Source organism: Corvus kubaryi, unplaced genomic scaffold, assembly GCF_017639235.1.
Source record: "Corvus kubaryi isolate FWS band 111438036 unplaced genomic scaffold, C.kubaryi_AGA036_p1.0 66, whole genome shotgun sequence".
In the NCBI taxonomy this organism is placed as follows: Eukaryota; Metazoa; Chordata; class Aves; order Passeriformes; family Corvidae; genus Corvus; species Corvus kubaryi.
In genome coordinates, this window is record NW_024582054.1 from 27,005,188 (window position 1) to 27,025,504 (window position 20,317).

The 20,317-nt window shown below is 36.5% G+C and overlaps 1 protein-coding gene across 10 annotated transcripts in view; it reads right to left on the reverse strand.

Annotated features, from left to right (window-relative positions):
- Window positions 1-20,317, reverse strand: part of PPP1R13B (protein phosphatase 1 regulatory subunit 13B) — a 69,011-nt gene that overhangs the window by 11,532 nt on the left and 37,162 nt on the right. For 5 of the 10 annotated variants that reach the window (XM_042048242.1, XM_042048243.1, XM_042048241.1 and 2 more), the window contains 6 exons: window positions 6,701-6,802; window positions 5,481-5,655; window positions 4,914-5,110; window positions 3,023-3,187; window positions 2,033-2,213; window positions 212-367 (listed from right to left, as the gene is read on the reverse strand). In XM_042048242.1, coding sequence (XP_041904176.1) covers window positions 212-367; window positions 2,033-2,213; window positions 3,023-3,187; window positions 4,914-5,110; window positions 5,481-5,655; window positions 6,701-6,802 — 976 coding nt within the window. Of the gene's footprint in view, window positions 1-211; window positions 368-2,032; window positions 2,214-3,022; window positions 3,188-4,913; window positions 5,111-5,480; window positions 5,656-6,700; window positions 6,803-10,412; window positions 10,433-15,570; window positions 15,691-20,317 lie in introns of those variants that run through there. The other 5 variants (XM_042048246.1, XM_042048248.1, XM_042048240.1 and 2 more) reach the window with 5 other exon arrangements.

Genomic DNA, 20,317 nt, shown 5'->3' on the forward strand with positions numbered 1-20,317 from the left:
AGTATTCCTGGGATGAATTTGCTGCAAATCTGTTTCCTTCAAAGATGAAAAGCAACTTCTCAACCATTTTACATTTCAACAGCATCTTCTACATGCCAGACCACAACACAAATCCTAAAGATGCTGTTTAATATGCATCTGTGTGGAAGAGCTCAGATGACCATATTAAAAACTGAGTTCTTAGCTAGGCAGAGATCTTCTACGGACTCACAGTGCTGGGTGTCAAACAGAGTAGGTGCCAGGCGGATGACATTGTGAACAGCAGACTGAAGAGAAGTGGGAGGTGACAGAATAGGATCCACTATTATGTCTAAATCAGAAACCTTCCAGGTGTCTGGAGATTTTTTCACACACCCACAGTCTGTCTCTACCGGACACACCAAGGCAGATCCAGTTACACAGAAAAAGAAAGAAAAAAAGTGGTGGAAAAATTATAACAATGACAATGGAGAAAATTAGAACAGGAACACTCAGATAATGAGAAATAAAAGCATGACAGTTGAAAAAAATTCTCAATTTCTTTTCTTCCTTCCTGGGAGCATATAAGCTTCTCCTTACATAAATCTATTTTACAGAACAAGTACCTTCAAAATAATAAATACAAAGTCAGTCCTAAGGCAGTATAATTATTTCTGTAATATTAAAAGTCCTGAGGTAGGTCTAGAAGTGGGTATATATATTTTGGGAGGTTGATATTACAAAATTTTGATTTTTGGTTGGTAAACTTAAAAGTTAGGAACTGTCATTTTCCGTATGTGAAAGAAGGATCCACAAATCTGAAAACTAAACTGTTGCAAATCTGTACCTTCACCCTACAATTAAGTCATTCCATACTCTTGGGACTTTTCCATAAATCCACAGCGATGGGGTTTGTAGAGATTTTAAATACTTTTAGCTGACAAAGGTATTGCTAAATCACTAATACCAATGGGAAAGATTGGGGTCTTTTTTTTTTAAGTTCTGTTTGGCTAGTTTTACTTTCTGACATTCTTTTCTTCAGAGAGGTTCAGACTGTCTTCCCTCCATCTCTTCCTCCCCATCTGGAAAGCCTGCTGCAAATTTTGCTGGAATATTCAGTTTTAAGTACTTGAATGTATGTGAATATTGCAACAGCTTTCGTCTCCTACTCATTTTCCTTATCCCATTTTTAATCTCTCCTAGGATACCAGGTAAAGTTAAGTCCTGTGGTTAGACGAATGGGATCATGCAATTTTATTTGTATTATGCATATTTTCCTAGCTTATAATTTCTTAAGAATTCTGAATCTTCTAAGATATGAGCAGAGAGGTGGGATTTGCTAGAATTGAGAATTTCAGGCACAAATATGACCTGCTTCATTTAGTCTCCAATGCAAATTAAATAATAATTCTATTTTATAATGTAGATGGTATTATTACTGATGGGAGACTTGGGAGCCAATTTCAGAGACAAAGTTCTGGAGACTACTCTGGAAGGGCAGCTTCTTCACTAAACAGGGCAGAAACAAGTAAACAGCATCAATGTTAAGGTTATTCCATTTCAGAAATGCTTCAAGGGCCACAAACTCCCATATCTTAGACGGAGCAAAAACCTCCCATAGTTTTATTCTATTTTCCTATTTAGTCTCCTTCTAAGAAGTAATATTGTTATTATTTACTCACTAGCTTTACTTGACAAAAAGCAACATACTGTAAGTAGTTATTTATAATACAGTTTTCCACAAAGTTGATTTCATTATTGTATTCAAACACACGAACTAATTGAGAAAGCTATTAAAGACACAACATACGATCTGTGAAGAAAATGTGCTCCTTTTAGGGATGTACCAGCCAGTAAAATTTCAAAGAAAACACTCAATAGCCTAAGTAAAATTCATGGAAAGAGGCAAAAATGCCACATATCAAATGACTTATGTCCAATTCACACAACAGTATTAACACATCTGAAACTTGCCTCTTCCACTACAGAAATTATGCCAACACTAAGATTGCTCCATTTCTTTATTGCCCCTTTTCAAACCGTATGTATTAATAAACATCACACAAGTACTTACCAGATTTTGATCTTCCATGTGTTGAGTTAGGAGCAATGGTGAGAGACTGTGGCTTAACTGGATCTACTGGAACAGCGTAAGTGCCAGCACTTGGAACTTGGATGTAAGGTCCTACTGCTGCTACCCTTCCTGAAGCACTCAAGGATGACTGGGGTGATGAAGTTCCATTAATACGATTCAACTGAAAACGATCAGACAAATTGAAACGTGAGTGTCCATTTAATCTAGACCTTGCTGCATGAACAGGGAGTTCTAAACTTAATTATCTAGAACCATGCACTGTAGCTAAGGCACCTTAATAATTAAGTTACCATGCTCTATGTTTCTACAAAAAGAGAAAAAAAAGTAGTAGAAAGCACAAATATTATTCCTTAAACTTAACACCTCAAAAATTCTTAGTCACAGCATCTAAATCTCTTATAGACACCTTTATCTCTGTAAGGCCTCTTTCATTGTGCCTTTCTCAAGCAAATGGTCTAAAATGAGTTCTTAAATGATCAAATATGTATGGGTTGGGTTTTTTTAAAGCAATACCTCCAGCTACTAATACATATGGAAATCCAAAATTCATCTCTAAAATCTTTTTGAAGGTCCAGACAACTATTAAGCCTAACTTTATCAAACCATTTATATTTTTATCCATTTTCCATACTGGAAGATCAGTATTTTATAAAATCCAATTTTTAATGCATCCATGCTTTTAAACACGTAGCACACAGTCATACTTTCCTTCCTAGAAATATAAACTTTTCAGATTTTTAATATAGTCTTGTCTGTGCCATGAAGAAAAATGAAAGGAAACATATTCTGTCTTACAGAAGTTTTTGGATAACTATGAGAAACCTTAAAATAGCTTTAAAGAACCTGCTACTCTTATTATACGTTCTTTATCTGTAAATGTATTACTTGAGTGGGAAAAAGTGAGATTCTATGTAGTTTTTATAGGCCCTTGATAAACTGAAGTGTGGCCCTTTTAACAGTTTATCTTACAGGAATGTTTTCTTTTTGACGTGCCTCAACTTTTTTCTTGTACAGTCGTTCGCGCAGCTCGTTGATTCGCTTGTCCATCATAGCCACCTCCATATTGCGTTTGTTTAGGAGCTCTTTCTGCTGCTGGAGCTTGGAGTTCTGCTCCTGGTTAAGCCTGTTACGGATCTTCAAAAACAAAAAAATGAAAAATAAAACCCCACTTGTTAGGGAACAGTTCTTGTTCTGTCTCTTGGCAAGTTGGTTTTTAATACAGTATTAAAAACCCCAAAGCAACTTGGATCAACAACTTGTTCTGGTGTCTCTAATTTACGCTTACACACATCCTGTCAAGTTAGCATTTGCAATCATGAACAACTCTTGGAGGAAAACAGTGAAAAAATATCCTAAAAAACCTAGTGGATGCCCATTAAATACATACAGACTGCCTCCCATTTATAGAAAATGGATTGAGGAATTAGGCATAAAGACATTTCAGAACTGAATTCTACTGTGAAAAACTAAATCACAGAAAATGTTTGTTAGAAGTTATGCTCACCCAAGACAGCTTGTCTGTCACAAAAACTGAGTGACACCAAACTTGTAACAGAAACTCTGATTCTGTTTGCAGTTCCTCATGAGACTTCATGATGTCAAGCAGGGGTAACTGAACTGCTACTGCAGGGACTGGGCACAGATTTTCCTCTCTGCATGGGGACTAAACTGAAACTTTCACAGCGGTTTTCCAGTAGATGATGAGGTGGATTACCTTTATGGTTTAAATCAACCATGACACTCTTTATAATTATTTCTCTTGCTTTGCCATTGGCATTTTTTCATACCTTCAATAACTCAAACATTGTCTCAGTGTTCCAATTTTCATGGTAATGTTACAAGCAAAAAACACCTGAGGCAAATTTAAGTCTTGATAAACACATACGGGATCATTGTGAAGCACAAGAGAAAAATCTTCATCTATTGAGCATCTTAGTACTTAGAAATACTTAGAGAAATACTCAAAGGCAGATAGACATGCCTTGTATAAATGGGGAAGGGGGAAAGGGACCCTTATTCCTAATGCATGAAAACACGATTGATTGATTGATTTGTATGTTGTATTTGCTCATCTATATAAATGAGACTAATTTTGAAATTTAAATTAATTTTAAAATATTAAATATATTAGAGCTGTTACCTTGATCACAATCAAGTACATGAGTAAATAAAAAAAGCCCTCAAAATCCTGATACATTAGCACATAACTGGACAAAATTCCAATGTAAACTGAATATTTAATTACTCATGTGAGAGCTACACTCTAGACATAACAATCTTCTTGGAGGAGGTATTCATGCAGGGAATACTCTGTGAATACACTGCAGCTATATTGCACTATATAATGCAGGGAATATAGTGCAGCTTGTATTTTTGATTACTGTATTAAAATATGTTATTTTATGTATTTTATTTACACCAGACAATATAGCTACATTTTCACAACACACTTTTAAAATTACAGTAATGTCTCCAAGTTAAGAGGGCATCTAAGTGAGCTTGCTATACCCAGTTCAGTGCAAACTAGAAAAGTACCAAAATGAGTTTTAGAAAAAAATTTTTGAGAGAGATTAAAACAAATAATAGGTTATGTGGACATTCAGTATTTGAGGGGCTGAGAAGCGTCCTTCAAAACACTTGCACACTTTGTATCATTACGTGTATAAGAAACAAAATCGTTTTTAAAGCTAATGAAGTTCTTTCTGAAAAAAGGCTGTATGCCAACTACAACCTCACATGTTAACAGCATTCTAAGACACTGCTTTTGAGGTGTAACACAACAAATTGCCACTCATAAGAGCAGTAATACAACTTTTAAAATCCACAGTTGTAATTCAAATAGCATCTTTTTGTTACTTACCTGTAGCTCTTGATACAGCTTTTTTAATTCTACTGCTGCAGGCCCTGTCACTTGTCCATTGTAAGACTGAAACCCATTCAGTTTCCCTTTCCTTAAATCCTCCAGCTGCTGAGTGAGCTGATCCACTTTTAACACTGCAGCCTGCAGCTCCTGCTGCTTTTCCTGGAACATGGCACTTATATGCTCAATTTCAGTTGCTAAAATTAACAAGATAAAAATAACAAAAAAATAATAAATAAAGCAGAAGTTAATTTTTTTAATTCTACAAGTATTAACAAACACACCACACTAGCTTTACATTTAATATATGTATGCACCTATAAAATACTTGCATTGCAAATTTGCTAACAGCCATAGTATTTCCTAATAGTTAGAGAATAGACTTATTCTGACTTTGTTTGACTATGTAAAACTAACAAGTTCTGTCCCATACAAATTTCAAGGAAACACAGAATGTTTTTTTCTTAAGGGGGTTCTATCTGAAAACCTGCTTCAATGCTATACTGACTTATTATTTACTAGTCAGGCAGTGAACAGTAAATTCAAGAAATTAAGAATTCCACATACACAGATTGCCATTCATCATCTTGCTGTAGTCCACTTGTCCTCTCATGGCACGGATTTTTTTCAGCTTTGTCTCTTGGGTTTCAACACGTTCTTTAAGTTTTTGAAGCTTTTCACTCTCAGAAACAGACTGCTGCTGGCGACGCTCTTGCTGCTTCAGGTAACGCAAACGTTGTTCCTGACAAAAGGAGGTTTTAAACACGAGGCACCTGTTACCCATTTATTTAAAAAAGCCCCCACCATATTAACTTAGAAAAACATATCACTTTGGTCAGGTTTTTTATTTCCACAAATCAGAAAAGGTTATATATTTCGTTGAAATATGCATGAGTCCTAGAAAAAACTCTTAAACATCAAGTTAACAAATCTGTTTTAGAGCACAGAATCAAAATTTTTTTAAACAAAAAAAATCATATTTACACAGATACGCAAATACAGCCCTAGTTAGAACACTCATTCAAATACATCTGTGATGCTTCTTCTAGCACTTGTTTTCTGACACTATTAACAGTTTTCTTGCTGTTGGCAAAATAGATTTCCAGCACTGTTACCCAGCTTCCCAAAGATGACAAAATATGTCCAACAGAACATTTTGAACAAGATGACCTGCTGTAAAATAATGGTCCCGTTCTAAATAACAGTTCTTCTGCTGGGCACACAAGGAAAATTTTTTAAAAAAAACTTATTTCCATGAAGAAAGAGCAACAGAATCAGTACCTAGGTTGACTCCTAGGTACTCCAAGCATTGAAGGCACACTGTATACTATAATACTTTGAACAACATCAACAACATCAAAACCATTAAACCCCCTCCCCACTCTGCAAACATACTTAGATTCTTCCATATGCAAGACTTGGAAATATAATACTTGAATATTTATGAATTGGGCATATCCTCATCTCACACCACTATTACTGTAGTGGAGTGAATGAGCTACTAAAGATGAGCATGGAGTTGAGCTTGTTCTGCCACAGATCATGAAGGGGGCCACACAAGAGAGACAAGTAAGCCCTAGCAATATTTTTATAGTGACACATAGGTTGTTCGAGTAGTATTTATGCTGAAAGACTGTGCATTGCCTAAGGTAAGATTATTCTGGTAAAATTATGGATTTCTCAAGCTATTTCTTGAGCTTAACTGAAGTAACTTAATGTGTTTTTCTCTATCCATGAAACTTATGCTTGCATATGTTCAAAAAAATTGGTCTGTATATAATTATTACCTTAGCAACCAACATTTGCTGTTGATTTTCAATCTGTTGCTGTTGTCGGGCAGCCATATCTTGCAGTTCAGAAAGAGTGAGCTCAACACGTGGATTCCCAACCTGCAGAACAGAAAATGTTACATGAATGTGTTGATGTGTATCAGGCATTCTGACCAGACAAGCTAAACCCCCACTCCTCAGAGGAAGATTAAAGGCTCCTCCCAAGTCCTCAGAGGAATGATGGGCACCTGTGAAACAGTGAGGAACATCAGAGCAGAAAGGAGGGGCACAGACCATGCAGAGGGACAGAAAAAGCAAAAAGTGGAAAAGTGGATGGAGAGGAAAACACTAAGAGACAAAACAAACAAGAAGAGAGAAAAGAGCCCTTATCTGACATTTAACATCTCTCTGTTCAGATGTCTGGTAGCACTGGCATACAGTCCTGGTAAAGCACATGAGAACACACATGCAAGCAGGTATTTTAGGCAGTACGAGAATCTGAAGCTGCTTTCCTTTCCTAATATTTTCAGCATAACTGTCTTGGCAGCTTAAACTGCTCATTCATATTTGCCTGGCACAGGACAAGACCACATGAGAACTCTTAGATAAAGGGTCACTAAGCTCACATCCAAAGATGGTGAAAATTCTGATAAACTGGGTACGAATCTGTAAAAACAGATGTCTGTAGAAGTGAAGCAAAGTAAAGCTGATCCCCTTTAGATAAGCAAGTGGCTATTACTTTGAATGAAATGCAAAGTATTAGCAAGGCTTTCTCACTCTTTTGCATTTCAAAACTAACACAAGCTACAAAATGAGGATAGAGACACAATTGATGGAAAGTCTTTAAAATTCATACCATGTGTGTGACCAAATCTCATGTGTTTTAAAACATGAAGGCATTGTTTCAGTATATCCATAGTTCTATCAACAAATACAATTTATATTTATACACTAAATTACTTCAAGCACACTTTTTTGTATGCAATCTCAAGAGAGTGCAATGTACCAATAAAAATTCCAGAAGCTGACACTTGCTACTCAGAAAACCAAAACCCATAACCTGAGAATTGCAGGGTTTAACCACAACTTCAGAATTTCCACTGAAAGAAAATACCAGTCTTTGAAAAATTATGCTGCGAAGTTCAGAATAGCCCAACATCTGTTTCAAAGTATTTACACATAATTCAGTCAATTTATTGGATCAATGTAAATGCTGGACTACTGCACTCTAATAATTCAGTAAACAATGTAGATTTTTCACCAAATTACATGACTACACTATTAGTAAACCAAATAAAAGTTACATCACTTGCTACCCCCAATATAGTCAATACCACTGAAAAAGAAAACATAATTAAATATTTTGGATATATTGATGAATAAAACTGTTTCAAATGCTTATAAAATGGAATGAGGTTTGAACATTTTACAGACATACAGAAAAAAAACCCCAAACAACCAAAACAACCCCCCAGTGCCCAAAATCAATCCCACATCAGATTACAGATCTGATCACACATCTGATCCCACAGGAAAACTGAATTAGCTGCTCTGCTTTTCTGGGCCCACCCTACTAATGTCCAGTGATGTATCTCCTGAAGTACTTGTACTTCACTCCCAGAAACATCTTGTTGACACCACAGTATCTCAAGCACTTTGAATGGCTTTTTTCATATTTCTACATCAAACTCCTACATAAGTATCAGTTCTCCAACCAGTGCACAATACAGAACTGTTTCTTTAAGCATCATTTAGGAAAGGAAAATACAATTTGTTTTAAAGTAACTGATTTTTTTTTTCTACCTGAATTAAAATTTTATGCTGCTGCATATAATTCTTTAAGACAAAGACCTCAAGGTCAATCACTAAAGTGAGCCAGACTTGGATCACTAACTTTTAAAGCTGCTGCACCTTGGACACATGATATAGACATGTCAGCTAAAATGTTTAGATTAAGTTATTGCCTCTGTTTGAACATTTCCCACTGAATAAATTATGAAGTGAAATTATAATTCTTACTGGAAACAACAACTGAAATTCCTCTTACTAGTCAACAATAATGAAAAAATTTTATAGCAGAGAAGTAATTAAAAGAGGTGAAGTCCACTCAAGATACTAATTTTCTATTTCAACACAGGGAAAAAAATAGACCTTACTAGTGTGCACTTTTTTTATTAGCATGACTTATGCAGAGAAGAGTCCTTCCCAATCTTCTTTCAGGGCAAGTAACTTGTACCCACTTGTGGCCATCAAAAGAGACATTTATTATTAATTACAGACTGAAAGGCACTAATTGGCTAAGAAAGTAAGGAAGCTGCTCCAAGTGCCATCCACAAACCAAAATGTGCTCACTTGAGACAAGAAAACAACACAGAAACCAGATGCTGCTCCCAGAACATGTTCAGGCTCTGCTGACTTCAGTTGGCATGCCCAATTGCCATAAGAAAATAAACCTCTACATCTGCTTCTGCTGGGCTCTGCAGGCAATTCTTACAAGGGGCTCAGAACAGCATGAAGGCTTCCCTCTGGATCGCTGATTTTAGAATTTAAAGGGGGAATGTGTGTGACTTGAAAGTATTTTCACAATACACACGTGCTTTCTCAGAAATATGTAACTTGCATTAAACTACGTGAAGTTTTCCCAGTGCTTCCTTTCTCTCTGCTTTGATTGCCAGTTGAAGTTAAAAACATTCATAGCTCCAGTATTTCCAGTAAAAATTTTGAGTATAACACTGTCCAAGAAATAGAGAGATCTTTTATTCCATTAAGTAATCTTGTTAAAAATACATCCAGACTCAGAGGTGGTATCTGTATAGTGGTTGCAAGAACTTCAAGGTAAAAAAGCCATTTCACCACGTGAAAATTAAAGATTTTCTAAATGGCTAATGTAACCTGGAATGCACAATGGCAATAAGAAACTGGTTTGTAAAAGCACCAGAAACTAACAAAAAACCCCCAACCCAGTTTAACCCAAGAGCTCAGAATTTTTACTGCTTTAAACAAGCATATTTGAAAGTCTCTCTCATAATGCCTGGCAAAAGTACGGTACTATTTTGCATCATGTGAAATATAGAAGATTAATTACAAGATTAATGCAAATATTAGCATCTCCTTGAAGAAGCTATTAACTACTGCAAAATGTTCCATTTAGAAAGTGTAATATCTAAAAACCTTTTATAAATGGCAAAGCACAATAACATGGGAAACAGTGATAACTAACAATTTAAATATAAACACCCTATGAGAAATCTTTTAACGTTCACCTCACTGAATACCAATAAGTATCCCTTTCACTTCCAAGAGCTACACTACACTTAGGAAAAAAAAAAGACAGCTGAGGAAACATAGCATTGAACCTGTAACTTCACTCTCCGTTTTCTCCTTTTCATCCACATGGCAAAAGCAGTAAACAGAGCAAGCAGAATTCCTCTTCAACAGCAAATAAATTCTTTTCAGATAGACCGTTGCTGGTTTCAGGTCTCCAAATCAGCACAGCTTCATTTTTGAAACAGCATGAAAAACACTGAATCCTTCTCTTGTCTAGATCTAGTTAAATCAATTAAGTTTAGAGCACTTCATATTAGTTAAGTCTGCTTGCAATAATCTATATGCAAACACCGCCCCAAAAAAAGTCCATCTCAGCCCTTCTCCAAAACCTCAGGCTATGCCAGGCAAAGACAGCGCTGCATTTTCATTTCTTTAATTCCATCCACGAAGTCAAGACACTCACCTCTCATAACAAACACGAGCCTATCACATTTAAGGTCCAGACCTCCTCCTTTCTCCTGCAGCAAGGGAAACAGACCTCCCCTACAGAACTGACTTCTGAAGGAGGTACTAAAAAGCCACTACAAATACCTACTCCTCCAGATTCCACAGATTCATTTGCTACATGGTGATACATCAAAGCAGACAGTTTTGCTGAATTGTAAATTTTTTTTCATTGATTCACAGCAGCATTTACACAGGGATGAACTCCTAAATGAAATGCCATAGAGCAAACACTGCATTATTAGGCACTGAAGAAGTATTATGTATGTCTCATATAGATAAGAATAATTTACACCTATATTCACCAATTTCTTAATATTGACAGGGATCTTAAAAAAATTGTATTTATGTTATTTAACATGCACTTTAAAAGGGCATGATGAAAGATAGAATTTGTAATGAACTTGAGTTTCAGCTTCTGACATCACCCTCCTATTACAAGCTAATATTTTACCATTTGATGATTAATATTTTTGAGATAGGTGAGATGAATAGTACAGTAGTAATTAAATCGTTTGGGAACCAGTTTACAAGCAGTCTCAAAACAAATCATACCTTAGGCATTTAATTAAGGAAATGAATTTCCTTTAATATTTATTTCTACATATTAGTCTTGTCACTCTGAAAATTTATTTTCTCATTCCTCCTTCCTTTCTATGCTGTTGAAGATCACGAGCTCCTCAGACTACATACTTCTGGGCTATTATGAATGGCTTACTCATTGACAACTCGCAACGGTAAATGAAAAATTGCACCTGAATTCAAAATATTTCTTTGACGAGCACGATGTACTGTAGTCAAGGGATAGAAGCAATAAGGGCAGATTCCAGTGGTTTTTTGCCTTTACTCCCAATAGAAAACTCTCTTTTAAGAGGAATCTAATTATGTCAATATTAAAATAAAAACCCCATGAGACCAACCTTTTGAATAGATCATTTTTTAAAAGATGGTAATTGGGATGTGGTCTGATTTTATGAATTTTTTTGCCTCCATGCTTAACCCATGAAGATATTTATTTTTGATAATTTTCTAAGTTTGCACTAGTAAGAACAGTTATTTTAAAAATGATAATGAAACATACACTAAATACACACCTGAGACTGTTATGATTTCAAAAAAGCTTTAAAGGAAAAACCAAATATTCAAAAGCTTTATGGGCCACCATAAGGATTGGCAGTCTCCTGCTTTGGTTCAGCAACACCCAGCCACTCAGCCAGCCAGTGTAAAGCATAACGTAACCAATTAATTGAAAAAGAAAAGCAGAGTAGTACAAGAACTTACTAATAATTTCCTGCATACTATCTCTTCGGATCTTTTTCTAGGTTTGCAAGAAGCACCATGTCATTAACTTCCCTTATCTATTTCTTCCTTCTTTTCAGTTCACACCCATCTCCCACACAAATCTTCTGAAGTTCCCTTCCCAAAACCCTGCACGAGGAACCACAGGTTCAAGTCACTCAAGCATCCTGAAACTGGCCAAGCTCCACCTTCTCCTGTGCATATTCCGGTCCACTCAATCATGTACTAAGAACTCTCACGTATTTTCTACTCTTCTTCCTGTCATTCACCCCTATCACCTCTATCCTTACTCCCTCATTTTACTTCTCTTCTTGTACTTTGTTCCACCACTTTGTTCCTCTCTTGTCACAGTCAGAAATGAATCTGAGGTTAAAGCACCAATTGCCAAGGTCAATGTAACTTAAAATGTGAACAACCAGGATGCAGAGAGTCAAGAAAGTCTGTGCCTTAGCTTCTACTGTGGAGCCCAGAAGGGCTGGTTCTGACTTTGGCCATCAAAAGGGCAACCCATAGTGTTTTTTCTTGTATCCCACTACTTTCAACCATCTATTTATTAAAAAGTCAATACAGAGCAGCTACTGAAGATAATGCAGCAGATACCCCACCTTGCAGCCCAGCTACACTGTTTATTCTTTATATAAGCTGCCACTCTAAAACTGTTGTACAGATAAGGAACATTTTGGCCACATGACCTTTATAGCCAAACTAAATAAAAACCAAAACAAAACTTTCTCTGAAGTCCTCCACCCTCCCTTCTTATGATGGTAAAAGTAACCATATCCTCAAGGAGAAAAAATGTGAAAGAAACTCTCTTTATCCAAACAGGGACAACACCAGTATATCAAAGGCTGGGGGGGTACACACACCCATCACCAAACCAAAACCCCAACCTCCCCCCAACACCACAGTACTATTAGAGGCAGAAACTGCAACAGAGAGAAAAAAATCCAAGACAACTTTGAGCTCATGAAAGAACTTATGCCCCCCCACGTGGGATTCATTACAGAGAGACACAGTTTTGCCATGGCAAAAAGAAAACATCTTCACTACCCTAATAGGAGAGGACTGCAGAGGCTAGAAAGATGCTGCAAGTTGCTCCTGAGAAGGCTTAAAATGGCTACATGGAAATGCAAAGTAAATACTTTGGTTTTACTACACATAGTGAAAGACTCAGCTTTCCATGATCCATAGCAGTTTTAAGTTGCTAGTACTTCCTAGGGCACAGAAGGGAATACAAAACTCATCTCCAGACTAGAGGTTTACCTTTGCAGAGCTGTCAAACCCCAGAAATCTACAGAGCTACATGACAAACAGAACTGACAGGTCTGGAACTAGGTATACGAGCATGTGGGCAAAAAGGGAGTGAAGTGTGTTATATAAACAAGCATTTTCCCAGAACAAAGCAGAATGACAACCATAAAATGAAAAGGGGTCAGTTAGAGTGCTCTCCAGCCAGTGAATTCAGACTGGGATCAGGGCTCTGACAATTCTCAGCCTCCCCAAACCACGGAGCTGTCACCACTGTGGGCCATCCGCACATTTCCTCCCCTGTGCAGCATTTACAGCAAAGGAACAGCAACTCTGGCTGAAGAACTCCAAACTGCCAGGGCAGGAAAGAAAGGAACAGCTTGCTTTTCCTGCTGAACCTACCAAAAGACTTCCTAATTCTCCAATGCTAATGTGGACATGAGCAGCAGAAACCCAGACGTGCACCATCTTTGCCTTATGCTGCATTCAAAATAACGTAAGTTTGGGGGATGCTCTGAAAAGCCCATGTGGCAACAAAGCTTTAAGGGTTGCTAGTGAGAATATCCTACACACACTTTTGGTGCCTGTCCTTGGCATCTCAGTAGTGATGAGGAAAACAGATGATCTGAGTTTATTATGCCAGTCCTGCATCAGATAGGTGAAAAGTACGTGACCTCCTTATGCTCTCTGAGGTCTATAAAGGAGATGGAGCATCTGCTGAAGATTAGTGATTCTGACCTCTGTACATTTCTGAAATATACTGACCCTATGTATCATCAAATTCAAGAATTTTAATAGATTTTTGACCACATTTTCCATAAAACCTGATCTTAGTGACATGCTCAACAAAGATAACTTGAAAATCCTTCATCTAAACTCATGTGTAATGCTATAAAAAAGACAAAAGAAAGCATCTGTTTTTATTTAAACTGAAATAGAGTTTTTGCTGATCTTGACATGGATGACATTATTTCCAGTTTAGTGGCTTTATCCACAGCTCAGCCTTGCATTTTTTTAATTGGGTCAGAAACATGCCGATAGCAGAAATCCATTTTAAAGAATCCAATGACAATAGCACGTGCCTTTTTTTAGCTTAATGGAAATGAACAAGCTAATTATACCCAGAAAAGATACCCAGAATAGTGGGAATAAAGAAAACTCTACCTAGTGTGTGCTATCTCATGATAATAAAATAATCCTGAAATTACCATCACAAACAGAATCAGGTAATTTTACTTCCAAATGCTATTATAAAATATTATTGTATCATGCAAATAAATACACTAACAGTTTCTTACAATAAAGTTGCTTCAACTGCATCACAGCTTGCTGAAAAATGTCACATTATCTACAGTTGATAAAAATCTTAACCTCTCTCAATCTATACTATCTTGTTAGTAATTCCTCCAACTTGCTGATGGTTGAGTCACTCACTTTAAACAAAATGTTTAAAGTCTACTCAGTATAAGCTACAGACTCCAGATTTCTTGTTTTCCCGTATTACTTTCTTAGTAAGGCTGCTATTTTAAGCAGAACAGCTAAGAAAAGGCAGAACTTAACAAAAATTAAAACAATGCTAAAATAGGTTTTCAAAATTAGAAATGGATTTAAGCATATATTGAACATCTGCTACATCTGAAATAGACTGCTTCTAAATTACTTCTAGGAAAGTAGCATCTGAAACTTGCTTATTTAAAGCAGTACTTTCTTCCTTGTCCTTGCAGCCACTTTTAAACAGCCACAAAAATCTTAAGCATGTTTATATTAATTTTAGTGTTGGCTAAAATACCCAGTAGCTGATTTTAATTAAAACATCAACCTCATACTCCTAAAAAAAGGATCTTAAAAGAGATAACGCATTCTTGTTGAAATATCAGTTATGCACAAAATCTCAGACCTTTTCACAACCGCAATCCTTTCACTCATAGTGATTTTGAGTAATAGACAAGTTACAATACACGTTGAAAATACACTGTCTAGATCCTTTAGAAATAGCCTTAGAACTATATTTTTCTGGGTCTTTTCTAAAAGCAACAGCTTATTCTGATAGGATTGCTAAAGGTGATTAAGATGCACTTATCATTAGTCTGAATGACATGTTTAGCACCAATTTTGTGCTTATTCTTCCCTTAAGTAATTGTTTCAATATGAAGTTTTTCTGTACTGATGTAATATTGTTCATATGAGAACAGTATAATAAAACATTTCTAAAACACAAAAGCACTGAAAATAAGTATCCTGTAACTGAAAGATACGTTGTGACCTTAGTGTAAGACTTCCCACAAAACCAAACTGTCAAAAGCAAAAGTGGACCATGACATTAGGAAGTAACAAGCTTTTGATAAGGTCTTAAAATCTAAGAAGGATAGCAAATGCATGTAAGAAAATCTGATTAACTAAGAATTTCAATTCAGAGATAAGGAATTACAAAACCTGAGCTGGTATGCATTCCGGTCATGTGACAACTAAACCCACAATCACTTAAATTAAGAGTTCAAAAGCTACACAGTACTTAAATAACATGTCCACCAAAGTGTAAAACTAACAAATTTTGAAAAGTAATTAATTACCTGTTCACTATTTTCCCATGTAATTGCAAGAGAGCACATCTTTATTTCGCAGCACTGCCCGTCAGCTGTAAACCTTTGCGATGCTTCAACACGCTTCAGCTCCATCTTTCCGCTATTTTCTGTCTACACTACTGGTTTAACAGCTTGTTGTGAACAAGCCAAATCAACAACCCTGCACATCTTACAAGTTCCTGCATGGTTTTTTGGCTCAGTGCAATCAATAGTAGGTAGGATGCCTTTTAATCCTACTCTATATGGGATAAAGGTTTCCCTGAACTCTTTATCGATATGAAAAGCTGTCTCTCTGCATTCATCAGCAATCAGCTAACGGAAAAGGCGAGTGGATTTTGCCAGCAGTAAAAGACCTAATCATGGCAAGATCAAGCCAGCTGTCAACTATAATCAGCTTGATTCATTGCACTTTTCATATTCAATGGAAAATGTCGAGCAATACACAGTTCTTTTGCAGTTATCAGGTTAAACTGAAAATGTAAGAATATAGACAATTTAGCTTTAAAAACACAAGGATTATTTGTTCCTTTGTATTTCTGTAGCATTAACAATGCTGGGCCAAAACTGAATACCAAAGAGATCAGGAAAATCATTGGGTTTTGTATGTAATTTTACTGGTTAAAGTGACAGCAAACCATACCACCTGAAACTTAACAGAGTTTCTTTATTAACAGAGACTGCCTAAAATAAAAGGTAAACAGTACTGTCAGAATAGATACCACAATCTTATGCAAATAACCTTTCCAGTGCTATTTGCTTTTCCTACATAATTCAGCTTTTTCTTAAATCTTGCATGCAACAAGATGAATACATGAGCCACCAATAAAGCTAAAGCATGTGTGCAATAGTATAAATCAAGAATCTGCAAGCCAGAGAAGACTGGAACAAGCCAAAACCTAGACCTAAGGGTTTTTAAATATTAAACATTACAGAAAATACTAAACCCCATTAACAATTTCTTATGTATCTACAAATCAGGATATTGTAGAAGATAAAACCCCAAAACACAGAAAGCTGTAATTTACCTTGTCAAACTCAGGAATGACATGCAAGTTCACCCTCTCTTCCTTCTTTCAAGAAAATAATTTGAGCATGATTCAGTGCACTTACACAAGAGATCCAGCCAAATGGGTCTCCATAAGGACACTGAAGAACTCTATGTCCAAGCACAATACAGTGACTAATCCAGCTGAATAAAGAACAGGCTTATTTTTAGCAAGCGAGTAAAGGTATGAGCTGTAGAGTAAGATCCTCCACTAGGAATACGAGAAGAAGAACAAGCTCAACTCCCTTGCTCCTAAATTAGCTAGAGGGACTTTCATTTCTCTCAGCTTTGATCTGAGGAAGACTGCAGGGGGAACAAACTTAACAACAATTAGATCTGGAGGCAGCTGCAGAAACAACAGAGAAATGGAAAGGTTCACTCGCCTGGGAAAAACATGCAGGTGGGAAATAGGTATGCCTGGTGTCCAGAGGCGAGATGGACAGGAAAGTGAATGAACAAGTCAGTGAACATGGAAAGGTGCATCAGAGAAAGGAGGCCACAGCAGCACTGCATAAGAAACACCACAGAGACCATGGAAAAGATGAGAGAAAATACTGATCTGCAAACAACACAGCTACATAAAAGACAGAGCTCGAAAGGTGGACTGAAAATGAATAGCTGGCATTGCATGGAGCAGTAGTGTGTCCTGCTCTGAACTGAAAGCCACTCAGAGACAGAGCAACAGTCCAAACTCTCAAACTTCCACATTTAACCTCTCGGAGCCATGCAGTGAATTTCATAACCTGTCTCCTGTAAAGATCTACAGAAATAAAGGAAAGGACAAGTCCCATCTTCCTTAAAATAACTGGATATTAAAATATTTGGCTTAACTAAAAATGATACTAATGTGACTGCAAAAGGATACAGCTGTGACAAAGGGCATTGAAGTTTACAGTCCAGGTGTAAGGGCTGCACAGCAACACTTCAGAAAAACAACAAGTCTTTCAGTAACGTTTACTTTATGAGTTAATGTGTGTAATGTTATACGTCAGCTGAAACACTCATTCTAAATTGTTCTAACTTTATATAAGGGCCAAGCAGCTCAGGATTTCTATGTGCAGTGACAACTGGAAGCAATTCTTCAAATGCTTCATTTAGTTAGAAATCTAGGTTAAAGAGTGAATTGTATTGCTCCATGTCCACAACACAAACATAGGAAAATAAATACCATAGTTAGGGGTTGAACAAACATACAGACTTCTCCTCCCTGTCCCATGGATATCTGCAACCAAGTATTGCTGTAAAACTGCAAAGCCATGAGTGAGGAAAAGCAAAGCTAGACCTGTAAAAACAGGAACTAGAGGTAGAGATACAGTAAGTGGTGCAGTTTAGGTATTTTCTCCTTTGCAAAATGGGAACCCATCTGGTGGTTGTCATGGACTAGGAAACCACATATTCAGTGCCTATAACTTGTTGGACAGAACTCTCTCTGATGCCCAGAAGAACAGCAGAACTACAAAATCTGTACACTGCCGAGTGAGTATGTGTAAATGTCTGTATAACACAAGTCTGTATACTGTGACTCTCATATCCATGGCCATCTAGATAGATATCTGGCATCTAGACTGACAGAGATTAAAATTTATGTAAATATATGGAGAAGACAGAGGAAAACAGTTCTTTGACAATGTTCCAAGTAGGTTCCAAGAATGTTTCCTGGTCCCAACTAGTCAAACAATCCTTAGATTCCTCAAACCAAATTAAGTCAGATGTTAAAAGTGAGTATTAGTCATAAACTAATGCTATCATAATTAAAATTGTAACAGGAAAATAATCACTAAGTAAGTGCAATGAAACTGATGAAATTATTCTCATAAAAAGAGGCCTCAGAGGGAGATAAGAGGTCAAGAGCATTTGAATTCCCTACAGTTTCACAGAAATTCTTTCTGTGGGATCACAGAAAGTCTTGTAGAGACACTACAAACTATTATCCCCTACATAACTATCCTTTACTGAGGTGAAAAGACTTGGATTTCTAGTCCAGCAAGAATTCAAAAGCTATTTGTATGTATTAAAATTAGCTTTATACTGTAATATTTTTTTCTGCTTCCTAATTTAATTTTTTTCCCTTAAATCCTTTAGTTGGATTAGTTTTTCTATTTTTTTCAAGAGCAACATACTGCCAGCTGTCTGGAAAATGCTTCAGACAGACTTTAAGAACTGTTACCAGTCTGTGGAGAATCCAAACTCCATTAACTCTGACCTAGGAACTGAACTAGGAGATGGTGCAGAAGGCTGCTGTAGGGACAGCAAGGCTCCCCTCTCTGACAGGTAAACAATTTCCAGAATCTATGTCTTACATGAGGGAACACCTCTGACAGCAGGAGTGGCAGATAAAATAACTTTTTGTCTCTAACAAAAACAACAGAGAAAGTTTCAGCAGAAAACTGGGAAAATTTGAATCTGATTTAATTACTCTTTTACTAGAAGGTCAAAATGTTCCAAGAAGCTTGTATAAATATTGCTTCAGAAAAAAATACTTTCCTGCAAACTGTTAGAATTCTTTATGCCTAAATTGTTTAAAATCATCTTTTAATGGAATTACTTTGCTTTGACTTTGCTATGAGACCCCTGAATCGAGATTTCAAGAGTGACGTAGTTTTTTGTTCATTTCAAACAAATTTGACTAAAACCTGTCTTATATGAATGGCAGCCCTTTCCAAGCACATCGTTCAATGTTATAAACAGAGTGCTTAATACTTACAGGGTTATATTAAATTGAATTTGCAGCTGAGCTTTGAAGAACAACTTCTATCCAGACTAAGCTCTTTATCCTTCAATAGTTTAAATGAGAAACTTCAAGCAAGTACATATAATGTATTTTTCATCTGAGTTTATTACTTCTGTTAAGCATCTGACTTGTTTGCCTTTTTTCCTCACAATTAGATTTTGTTGTATCTTTGCCTGACAGGTTAAGGAAACCTTTTAATTATTTTGTCTGTTGCAAGAATACTTGTAAATGTCCCCCCACGACAAAATGTACATTAGATGTTTAATGCCTTTTTATCTGGTCACACTAACATGAATCAAATGGTTAAAACTAATGAACAACATATAATTCTATTCAAGGATTTTGGCACCACTTGTAAATCCATCTAATCTCTAACCACAGAATGGGACAAGTCACACCACAGGCACTCAAAAGCAGCGTAGCTTTACTGCTGTCATGATGGAGTGGAATACAGAGACTGCATCAGAGGGTATCTACCCTCTATCAGCAAGCATACACTCTCTGAAATTAAATCAGTACTATGAAAATCTGCCTTGTGTATACACGTATGCAGAAGCGACTGTTAATGGAACTTCCGTAAGAATTCCCTCAGTGTAAGGGATACTAAAACAGCTGGACTACCTGTTGTAATTTTTGCTAAAAGCCTGATTTGAGACACTTTTACAGAAATAGTGAAGATGAGTTCTGTTATTGAATCAGCACAAAACTTTAACACTCAACGTCATCTACTGGTCACAGCTTCAAGACTAAGAAAATTTGCAGGAGTGCATGTCTCCAGTTTGGGATGATGGTGAAGATCTTTTCCTCTACACAAATTTCTTTTACACTAATGTTAACACAAATTCTGTAGTGAGATAAAATGAGGTTCCACTTTGTACTTCTTGGCAAAGACTTCAGTCAACATCCATTAGGAAAAAAGCTTATTGATATTACTCTCTCTAAATCGAAGGAGCAATTTT